At 45.9% G+C, this 11,646-nt stretch overlaps 1 protein-coding gene across 1 annotated transcript in view; it reads right to left on the bottom strand.

The window, feature by feature from the left end:
- Positions 1-740: 740 nt before the first annotated feature.
- Positions 741-11,646, bottom strand: part of Spg21 (SPG21 abhydrolase domain containing, maspardin) — a 32,539-nt gene continuing 21,633 nt past the window's right edge. The window contains exons 6-9 of the mRNA XM_050151987.1: positions 8,609-8,717; positions 6,721-6,828; positions 3,471-3,611; positions 741-1,380 (exon numbers count right to left, since the gene is read on the bottom strand). Coding sequence (XP_050007944.1) covers positions 1,264-1,380; positions 3,471-3,611; positions 6,721-6,828; positions 8,609-8,717 — 475 coding nt within the window. The 3' untranslated portion in view covers positions 741-1,263. The remainder of the gene's footprint in view (positions 1,381-3,470; positions 3,612-6,720; positions 6,829-8,608; positions 8,718-11,646) is intronic.

The raw sequence follows: 11,646 nt of genomic DNA, 5'->3' as shown, positions 1-11,646 counted from the left end.
GTAATCCAGGGTAGGAATGTATGTGGGAAAGTGAGGGGAGATAGAAAAGGCTATCCATAGGTTGGAATTTTTTTTTTAATTTGTTTATTTATTACGTATACAATATTCTGTCTGTGTGAATGCCTGCAGGCCAGAAGAGGGCACCAGACCTCATTACAGATGGTTGTGAGCCACCATGTGGTTGCTGGGAATTGAACTCAGGACCTTTGGAAGAGCAGGCAATGCTCTTAACCTCTGAGCCATCTCTCCAGCCCAAGGTTAGAAATTTTTTAAGCTGGATCAACAGATGGGGACATTTTATTAAACTATTTCCTCCCTACGTATTAAAAACATGTTGGGGCTGGAGCGGTGGCTCAGAGGTTAAGAATACTGGCTGCTCTTTCAGAGGTCCTGAGTTCAATTCCCAGCAACCACATGGATGCTCACAACCATCTATGAGATCTGGTGCCCTCTTCTGGTGGGCAGGCATACATGCAGACAGAACATTGTATACATAATAAATAAATTAAAAAAAAACAGCACTCGGGGGATGGAGGCCTAGCCTAAATTAGACCCTATCTCTTTTCTAAAAACTCCACTAGTGAGGAAGATGGAGAGGAACGCATGTGGCATACAGTGGGAGTCGCGGTCACAGCACCTCTGACTGCGCCATCAGTGCCAGGATGGTGGAGCAGTTTCCCCAAAGTCACACGGCACTGGCCAGCAGCCAGCTGTGCAAGCAACAGTAACCACAAGAGCCATTCACTGAAATTCAGTTTTTATTCCAAATGACTGTAATGGAAATACAGCCGCTAATACTCAAAATGGTGTGCTCAGCTGGAAACAAAAGTAGTGGTTTTGGAGGGAGTGGCCAGCAGGTGCTGGCCTTGGCACCTGGTTATCCCAGGAAAGCATAAAATAGGTGGTGTTCCTCTTCCAGTCTGGAGGTGCAGCCTTTACAGTGAGGAACACAGAAAGTGGGAAAAAACGGAAGAAAAAAAAATCACATGATCCCAAGCCTTTGACATGAACACACAACAGGGGAAAAGGCTTTTGGTAGCAAAATTTTCACAATTCTTAAAATGGGAGTCTTCAAAAGTTCTTAAAATTCAAAAGTTTTAAAAAAATAAAACGAAACAAACAATCCTGGAGAGGGGACAGTCATACTGGCTTAGAAGAGCTGACGCATGTCGTGAAGATGACCATCAGTCCTCCTCCTGAAACAGTAAGGCCCAGTGTGCCTGATGAACCTGAACTGATTGTACTGGCGTGTTGCGAGCCCGCCTACGGCTCCTCCTGGCTGAGGCCGAGGCGGCTTTTCTGCACCTCTAGCTCCTCTGCACTGACCACTGACGGGTCGATGGCAGCATATTTGGTTCCATGGAACTGCAGCAAATGTATCTGGGAAAGTGCAGAAAGACTTGGGTTATTATTAGTGTTGTCTTGTTTATGGTGCTGACATGAAGGGGCTTCAGGGTGCTAGGCAAAGTGCTCCACCACCAGGACACCCCATCTCAGTCCCGAACCTTCTTGGTGAGTGTATGTGGAGGTCAGAGGTCAACATCAGAGCCGCTCCTCAGGACTCTAAAACATTACACTCTCCTTATTTCGTGTGTGTGTGTGTGTGTGTGTGTGTGTAGGCCAGGGACAACCTGTGGGATCGGCTGTCTCCTCCACGTCATTTCTGGCCCTGAACTCAGGTTGTCAGACTTGGTGGCAGGTCTTTCACTTGCTGAGCCCTCACTGGCCCTCTCTTGTCTTTTGAGACAGTCTCTCAAATGCTTCAAGTCTGACAAGTAGGCTAGGCTGACTTGCCAGCAAGCCCTAGGGGTTTATATTATGGGGACGGAACTCATCTTTGCATGGCAAACACTTTACCAACCAAGCCATCATCTCCCCAAGCCCAGCACCTTCATTTCTCAGTGACTATATTACAGAAGGCGTAGCACGTTATGAACAAGCGTGGTGGGAAAACATAAAAACTTCCTAGAATTACACACCAGTACAGGGAACTAGAGAAAAGCTGGAAAACAAACAAGAATATGGGTTTCACTATGTCACTGAGACCGGCCTTGACCTTACAGCACCGCCCCCCCCCCCCCCCCCCCCCCCCCCCCCCCCCCCCCCCGTTGGTCTCAAAGTTCTATGGTTACAACTATGCACCACTGTGCCTGACCAGAGAAATGGTGGACCTTTGGCGTCAAATTGTTTTGTTTTTTCAAATCCAGCTTCTCTACGTTCCTGACAACTTTTCATGGACATCCTCACCCCCACGGCCCCCATGTATAGAGTATATATGCACTTTGCATTTGTGGGCACATGGGGGGCTTTCTGTAGAGGATCAAGGTCGATCACTCTCCATCTTACTCACTGAGGAAGGTGGTCGCAATCAAATCCAGAGCTCTCTACCATGGCCTGTCTTTTTAATGTGTACAGGTGATTTGCCTGCATGCATGTCTAAGCGTTGTATTCATGCAGCGCCCATGGAGACCAGAAGAGGTGGATCCCCTGGACCTGGAGTTTCAGTTGTCAGCTGCCACTAGGAGCTGGGAGTAGAACTGGGGTCCTCTGGAAGAACTGCTGAGCCATCTCTCCAGCACCCTGGTATGGCTAGTCCCCAGCTTGCTTTGGGGAATCCCCAGATGCTACCTTCCCAGGCTTGAAGTCCAGGTAGGCAACCATGTGCACCAGGCATTTATGTGAGTTCTGGGGGAGTCTGAACTAAAGTCCTCACGCCTGAATGCCAAATACTTTAATAGAGCCGCCTTGCTAGCCCTTCATAAACATCTTTTCTTCTTAAAAATTATATGAATACTTTACTCACATGCATGTATATATGCCACATGTATGCCTGATGCCTGTGGAGGCTGAAGAGGACATTAGATCTCTTGAACTGGAGTTAGAGATGGCTGTGAGCTACAGTGTGGGTGCTGGGAATCAAACTCAGATCCTGTGCAAGAGCAGCAAGTGCTCTTAACCACCGAGCCATCTCCCCAGCCCTTCTTAGACATGCTGCTCCACCGGCGGATGTCTGTCCCGCCTCCCGCGGTGGTGGGAGGTCCTTCCAGTCTTTCCTACTGTGGTCCGTGGCATGATGAGCATCCCCAGGCACCACTATTCTCTGTTTAGGACCACCTCCTTAGGATCTACTTCCATGAGTGCACGGGAGCACTAAAGACAGGACTTGCTATGGAAGGCACCTGATGCTTCTTGCCAAATCATCAAGGCAGTCACTTGTCACCCTATTCTATAATCTCTTGAGAGAATGGAGTGTGTTTTTATTTTTGCCAATAGTGCATAATCAGATCACTTCATTTTCTGAGACTCAGACTGTTCCCATTCAGATGGTGTCTTGCTGTAGCTGAATTCCCTGTCTCCAGGAAGCAAGGTCACAGTGCAGGAATGCAGGCTGCTCATCCTGAAAAGGGCTGCCGAGGGAGAGTCGCCTTGGGGGGTCTCTACAAGTGCTGTGCATCCCAGGCTGGCCTTACCTGCACATAAAGATTGACCTCTGCACTCCTGCACAGGTAGGGGAAATTGCCTCCCGTCTTGAGGTGAGCCCTCCGGGCATTAGGGTACAGTTTGTACATCTCTTCCTTGGCTTCCGTTGACAGCGCACTCTGGTCAAACACCTTTGGAAGCACACAAGGTGAAACCTCATGGTATTTTTAGCACAGGACAAAAGTATCCCATTCCTGAGTGCCAGAGCAGCCAGCGCCCACCTCCTGGTGCTGTGCCTGGTCTCATTCAACTCTAACCCAACGGTGGGAATACAGCTGTGTAGTAGAACGCTTGCCTAGGGTGTTCTAGGCCCCATTCCCACGGAAGAAAATCCTAATTTTAACTGCAGCTATAGATTTCGCTGCCAAATGTCTGTTGCATCGCTCATCTGTAGCTAATTAACAAAATATTAATAGTGAATAATCACTGGAAATGTTAATTTCAAAAAAGATGAAATCTTGGGACTGGAGAGATGGCTCAGTGGTTAAGAGCCCTGGATCCTCCTCCAGAGGACCCTGGTTAGGTTCCAAGCCACATGGCAGCTCACAACTCTCTGTAACTCCGGGGATGCAACACTTGTGGCCTCCATGGACACTGCATGACATAGTGCACGCACATACACGCAGGCAAACACCCATACACACAAAGCAAAATAATCATTTATTTATTTATTTAGGCAGGGTCTCTCTATGTAGCTCTGGCTGTCCTGAAACTAGCTCCATAAACCAGGCTGGCCTCAAACTCAGAGTTCTGCCTGTCTCTGCCTCCCGAGTGCTGGTATAAAAGGCATGTACCACTATTACCTGGCTAAAATAATCTTTTTTAAAAATTAGAGACTAAAGGCAGGAAGTTCAGACTTTCTGGGAACAGTGGCTCTGGCAGCTGAGCACATGTGGTTTTTAATATCTTTCAGATGCTTTCAATATAAGCATGCATACAAGATATTTTTGAAAATATTTTAAAGGACATATAAATTTTGTGTGTATACGCATGCATGTTTGTGGTATGTGGGGGCCAGAGGTCAACCTCAGGTGTCATTTTCAAGAATTGGTGTTTTAAGACAGGGTCTCTCAATGGCCTGAAACTTTCTAAGCAGGCTAGACTGGCAGTCAGCAAACAGGACCCTGCCTGTTTGCACCTCCCCAATGCTGGTATTACAAGCATGTGCCATGGGACTGGAGAGACAGTTGGGGCATTAAAGGCTAGGCTCATAACCAAAATGTCAGAATGTTCGGTAAAAAGAACCAGAACCCTTGTGCACTACTGGAAATATAAAATGATACAGCCATCGGAAGACATGTCAGTTCCTCAAAAAGTTTAAAGCCAAATTACATGTGTGCCACTATGTGTGTGCGTACCCGAGACGCCAGAAGACGGCATCGGGTCTCTTGGAACTGAAGTTATGCATGGTTGAAGAAACCATGTAGGAGCTGGGAACAGAACCTGTGTTCTCTACAAGAGCTCTCTCTGCAGCCCCAAATTACAAGATTCGAAAGCAAGAACTAAGATCCTTTTACCCATGTTAATAGACATGTAATCGTCGACATCACAAACAACCAGCATGTCTACTGAAAGATGAAGACACCAACAAGATGTAAAGTTTATGTTACAGAGTATCATTCAGCCTTAAAGGAATGACATTCAGATACATTGTGGGGCTAGTGAATCTTTTTTCATTTTTTATTTTGATGTGTATAGTTTTTTTTTGCCTATATGTATGCCTATGCACCACAGGCATGCAGGCCAGAAGAGGCTCCTCTGAACTTTAGTAAAGAAGGCTTGTGAGCTATTATGTGGGTGTTGGGAATGGAACCCAGGTCCTCTTCAAGAGCAGTCACTGCTCTTAACCACTGAGCTCTATTATAATTTTTTCCCAGATTTTTATTTTTAATTATTTATACATGTGTGAATCTGTGTGGATATATGCATTTAAAATCAGTTTCTCCAGAAGCGAAAAGAGGGTTTCAGATCCCTTGGAGCTGGAGTTATAGGCGCCAGATGTAGGTGCTGGGAACTGAACTCAGGTCTTCTGTAAGAGCAGCAAGTGCTTAGCCACTGAGCCATGTTTCCAGCCCCACTACAGACAACCTTAAGAGCATTGTGCTAAGTGGAACAGTCTAGACTTGAACAAATGGTGTATCTAGAGCAAGCAAGTCCACAGAAACAAAGTAGATGGTTGGTCATCAGCCAGGACACGGAGCAAGGAGAGCTACTGGGTTCAAACTCAGGCTCTTGGCCTGGCAGCAAGCAATATTTTTAAATGTGATTTTAAAAAAAGATTTATTTATTTAGGCATGTTCTGCCTGCATGTATGCATGCATGCCAGAAGAGGGCATCATATCTCATTGCAGATGGTTGTGAGCCACCATGTGATTGCTGGGAATTGAACTCAGGTCCTCTGGAAGAGCAGCCAGTGCTGTTAACCTTTGAGCCATCTCTCCAGCCTGGCAGCAAGCAGTTTTAGTTGGTGGAGCCATCTTGCCAGTCCTACCTTACAGAATTTCTTTACTCTCACAAGGCAAACCTCCAGATGTGAAATGTTTAGTATCTGTGGTTGAGAAAATATAGACACACCAGCCAAGCTTGAGGTGTATGGCTGAGTGGGGAGTGTCTTCCCAGCACACGGAAAATCACGGGTTCTGTTCCTACACCCGAAAACAACCTCCCCAAATCAGGTAAAGACTACTAGGCTTACTGAAATTTGTCTCTACTTTATGTATCTTACTTAGCCGACATGAATGTCTGCACCACATTCATACATGATATCTGAGGCGGTTAGAAGAGGGCATGAGATCCCTTGAACTGGAGTTACAGATGGTTGTAAGACACCATGTAGATACTGGAAAACAAACCCAGGCCCTCTGCAAGAGCAGTCAGTGCTCTTAACTGCTGAGCCATCATCTCTCCAGTCTGTTTTCTTAACTTTTGGTGAGGGAAGAGTTGAGACAGTCTTATTACTTATCCTGGTTGGCCTAGAGCTCGCTGTGTACACCAGGTTGTCTCCAACCTGAGTATTTCCCTGCCTCTGTCTCTCCAGAGCTGGGATCACAGGCCTTCACCAGTACACCCAGCACAATGGTGTCACTCTTAGGAGGAAAACTCCAGGCTAAGCAGCAGATTTTGGAACTGAAGAAACCAAGGTATGTTTGCAGAAAGCAGCATGGTTAATGTCACAAAATAATGACATCTTGACATATACATTTTAAATAAGCACCTAATATTACTTCAAAAGAAACTTACATCCATGATGGTTACAGGGATGTCCCGAATTTTATGAGGTTCCACATAAGAATTCTGACAATTGAGAGTCAGTCTTGAAGCCAGTTCACTCTGACCCAAACTCTCCAGCTGCAGGAAGAAAGACAGGTAACGGCTGCAGTAATTTTGTTTGTATGCTTACAGTAGGTCCATAGATAACATCTATGTTTATGGTGTTGGCAATGTGTATGGTGGAAGATCCACCAATGAGAAAACACACTGCATCTGAGACACTGATCTGGGACTGCAGGGCAGTGGCCTTTTCTACTGTGGCACCCAAGTCGAGCTTTGTAACTGGAACGTGGTTTTCCTTTGGCTTCAGCCTGTACTACCTGCTTAGCCCAGGTGTCTACGGGACAACACACTGATCTGTGCAACTCAAAGGGAAAAAATGAGTACGTAAGGATGTCCTGCGCCTTGGTTCTGAAACACCAGTTTGCAGACGTGTTTGTCAGCTTGACCTGAGTTGTACAGGAGCTCAAGGGAAGAGATTCCAGCCGGCATGACAGCACACCCTGCACGCAGGAGGTGAAGTTTGAGACCACAAGATACCTTGTCTCGAGAAACAACAAAACTTAGCCAGGTAGTAGTGGCCCATGCCTTTAATCTCAGCACTTGGGAGGTAGAAGCAGGCAGATCTTTGAGTTGGAGGTCAGCCAGGGCTACCTGGAGAAACCCTGCCAAAGAGGTGAAAAAAAAAAAAAAAAAGAAACAACACAACCTCTGCCCACCCCATAGGAACCAGATTCTCAGATGCCCAAGAATTGCAGACGTATTGTCTAGTGTGAGGTCTCACAAGGTTTTGTTTTTAGAGACAGTCTTGCTGTATTACCTAGGCTGGCCCCAAAGTGGAGACCCTTCTGCCTCAGCCTCCCAAGTGCTGAGATTACAGGCATAATTACCATAGCCAGGCTGAAAAAAATTTTAAACAAAGATTTAATTTTATGTTTAAATTGTATGTGTACAGTTGCCTGTGAGGCCAGCTAAGGGTGCTGATCCTCAGTAGCTGGAGTTTCCGGCAGCTGTGAGCTCCTTGACATGCTAGGACACAACCCTCATCTTCTGGAAGTGCAGTACATGCTCTCAACCGCTCTATAATTTTTGTTTGAGGTTTGTTTTACTTCTATATATGACACAGACAACTTGAGTGTCAGCAAGTGGGTATGTGTGCACATGTGCAGGTGCCCTCAGTGACCAGAGGTGTTGGATACTCCTGCAGCTGGAGCTACCATCAAAGGTGGTGCTGGGAACCCAACTCACACCTTCTACAAGAGCAGCCAGTGCTCTTAGCCACTCAGCCATATCTACAGTCCCTTAAATGTTATTATTCATTTGGTTTTGAGACAGGGTTTCTCTGTATATCCCTGGCTGTCTGGGAACTCACTCCATAGACCAGGCTGGCCTCAAACTCAGAGATCCGAGTGCTGGAATTAAAGGTGTGTGTAACCACCACTTGGTCCTTAAATTTTATTTTAAACTGATTCATAAACAATGTACATATTAGTAGGTACCTTTCCAATGTATGTACAATTAGGTAATGTTACATCAGGTTAAAACGATCTATTTCCTTAAATGCTTACAGTTTACCTTTAAAGAATCTTCTACTTTTTAAAGAATCTATAGTATTTTACTATTACTGTATGTTGCAAAATTAAGTAGGGTCTCACTTTAACCCTAGCTGTCCTGGAACTCACACGCATCTGCTCGCCTCTGCCTCCTGAGCTGCTGGAGACACTGACGGAGCTAAGCCCTCCTCAGCAGTGGGGTCTGTTTGAAGGTCTTAACACAGAGGATTGCTTAACAAAGACCTCCTTCCCCCGTGCACAAAAAAGTCCCAGTACGAAGTGTTTGGCAGGATCTTGATCCTTACCCTGTCCACCATGAAGTCAATGGCATCAGCCATCATCGGGTCCACTGGGCCAGAGGAAAAGTTCCCAAGAACTATTTTCTTGAGCATAAATGCTGGCATCAGCCAAAAGCTGCAAAAAAAGAAGAGGCTGGTGACTGACACTGAATTCTGCACATCAACAGCGAGCCATCTTTAGCACTGAAGCTCCGTCATGACTGGATGGCCCACAACCAACTCCTATGGATCCCCCAAAGCTCCCAAGAGCGACACTTCAACTCAGGACTCAGCAATACTGCAAAATAACTCAGCACAGGCAAGAATTCTGATTACAAGTATGTTTTTTCTAACTAGCTTCATTTCCAGTGGGCATTTAGAAAATTCAGCATTAGGAAAAATATTCTTGGCCAAGCAGTGGTGGTGCACACCTTTAAATCCCAGCACTCGGGAGACAGAGGCAGGAAGATCTCTGAGTTTGAAGATAGCCTGGTGTACAGATTGAATTCCAGGACAGCTAAAGCTACACAGAGAAATCCTGTCTCAACAAACAACAACACATGGGGAGAGAGAGAGATTTTCCTTCCCTTTGGTTGATAGCATTTCTTGATTGATGTTTTGTGACAGATTTCAAAATACCAAAATGAAAGCTATTTTCTCTACTGAAATTTGCCACTATTACATTAACATGGGCTAATTTGAGAAATTCAATCTTTATGGATTTCTGCATATGATCTTTATTATATTACATTTTATATGTGTGGGAGCATATTGGCCACAGCATGTGTGTGGGAGGGAGAGGACAATTTGCAGGAGTTGAGGTCTTGTTTCCCGCTAAGTGGTCTGGGGATACACTGAGTTTGTCAGGCTTGGAGACAGCGCTTACCTGCTGAACCAGCTCAGTCCTCTAAACAGGACGCGCGCGCGCGTGTGTGTGTGTGTGTGTGTGTGTGTGTGTGCGCGCGCGCGCGCACACACCATACACACGCCTGGTGCCCTCAGAGGCCAGAAGAGCGTGTCCAGTCTCCTACTGGAGTTACAGGTGTTTGTGCGCTGCCACATGGGCACTGGAAACCAAACCGGGGGCCTCTAGAAGAACAGCCACTGCTCTTAACTGCTGACCCACTCTCTAAATTAAAAAATATATATTCTGGGCGGTGGTGGAGCACACCTTTATCCCAGCACTCAGGAAGGAAGCAGAGGCAGGAAGATCTCTGTGAGTTCAAGGCCAGCCTGGTCTACACAGAGCAACCCTGTTTCAAATATCACCCCCCCCCAAAATGTATTTATTGTATGTGTGCACTCATAGTACACATGTGGAGGTCAAAAGAGAACTTGAGGGAGTCAGTTCTCTTCTTCCGCCATATAGGTTCCAGAACTGAACTCAGGCTTGTAAGGTTTAGCAGCAAACATCTTCATCTGCGGAACCATCTTGCTCACCTTCTCTATGTGCTCCTTAATGGACAGGTATTCCCCGTGGAACACACTCACTCACTCCTCTCAACTGTGCTGACCTTTCTTCCCGAAGGTCCAGGCTATCTCCTGACGCTTACTGCTCAAAGCTGAGTTCCCTCTTGGAAGGACCACCACTCAATGTCTGACAACCTCGTAAGCGCCTCCCACCCCAGCCACTTTCTGAGCTCTTAGAGCTGAGGATGCCCTCTGTGCTCTTTTGCTCTGACAGCATCTTAATACGTAGCCCAGGCTGGCCTTGAACTTGTAATCCTCTTGCCTTAGCCTTCTTAGTGTTGTGATTGCAAGTGTGCACTGTGATAGCAGGCTTGGTCATTTTATTTCCCACAACGCTGGGATCTAGCCTAAGGCCTTGTGCATGTTAGGCAAACATTGAGCTACTTCCCCTCCATCAGGCACTCTGTTTGGAAAAGGGAACAGAGCTGGACTTTATTTCCATTGCAAATTAGTTCATTTGTGTACATTTTTCCTCCTTTCTTTAAAAAGGAAGACGTGTTTGTGGGGACAGACTTTAAAGCCAAGCGTGCTGGCACATGTCTATCATGCCAGTGCTCCAGAGACTGGGGCAGGAAGATAGCCTGGGCTACAAAGCGAGTTTTCCAACCTTCAGAACTGTGACCCCAATCAAGTTTTCATAGGCTGTGTATTTACCCTTATGCATAAGTTACAGCTACATGATACACTCCTCCGAGGAAGCCAAGTGTGGGAATACATGCTGAGAATCGCAGCACTCTACAGGAGGCACAGGAAGAACAAGAGCTTGGGACGAGCCTGGGTTACACGGTGAGTTCGAAGCCCTCCAGGGGAGCATAGGGAGATGACGACCGAGAAAAAAATTATGTAAAATCTCTAGTTGGTTTACAGACGAATGAATGCTTAAATAGAACAGAACTGATCTCATTAGACTAGAGGTCTTTAGGCTTACATGACTTGTGTGAATTTCAGTGGTGACCTATGTATCTTGAACCTATTAGCAAAGCGGGGTGAAAACTACATCTGGGGCTGTTAATAAACAGTTTCCCCAAACTGATTGCACATAGAAGAACATCAGGGTCGCGTTACTCTTTTTCTCTGAAGCTTTTTTTTTTTTTTAAAGATTTATTTATTATATATACAGTGTTCTAGCTGTATGTTTGCTGGCCAGAAGAGGGCACTAGATCTCATTACAGATGGTTGTGAGCCAACATGTGGCTGCTGGAATTGAACTCAGGACCTCTGGAAGAGCAGTCAGTGCTCTTAACCTCTGAGCCCTCTCTCCAGCCCTCTCTCTAAAGCTTTTGGAACCTGTCCTGGAACTAGCACTTGTAGACCAGGCTGGCCTCGAACTCACAGAGATCCACCTGCCTCTGCCTCCTGAGTGCTGGGATTAAAGGTGTGTGCCACCAATGCCCAGTGGTCGCTTTATTCTTGATCATCACCCTGAGTATGGTCCTGGGTGCTAAAACTGGAATTAACATGTAATTCAATAAGCAAATGCTACAAAAAGAAGCCAAGCTGAATTTTGATGAAAAAAAAAAAACCCATAAAATCATAAAATACATTTTACTGAGAAATATTTTGCTGAGAAAAAAATCTTATCTAAATTTGGAGAT

The sequence above is a fragment of the Alexandromys fortis genome, unplaced genomic scaffold, assembly GCF_014885135.2.
Source record: "Alexandromys fortis isolate MF-2015 unplaced genomic scaffold, M_Fortis_MF-2015_v1.1 scaffold_70, whole genome shotgun sequence".
Lineage (NCBI taxonomy): Eukaryota > Metazoa > Chordata > Mammalia > Rodentia > Cricetidae > Alexandromys > Alexandromys fortis.
The sequence above is the reverse complement of the archived record's forward strand: the minus strand, read 5'-3'. Positions and strand labels throughout refer to the sequence as shown.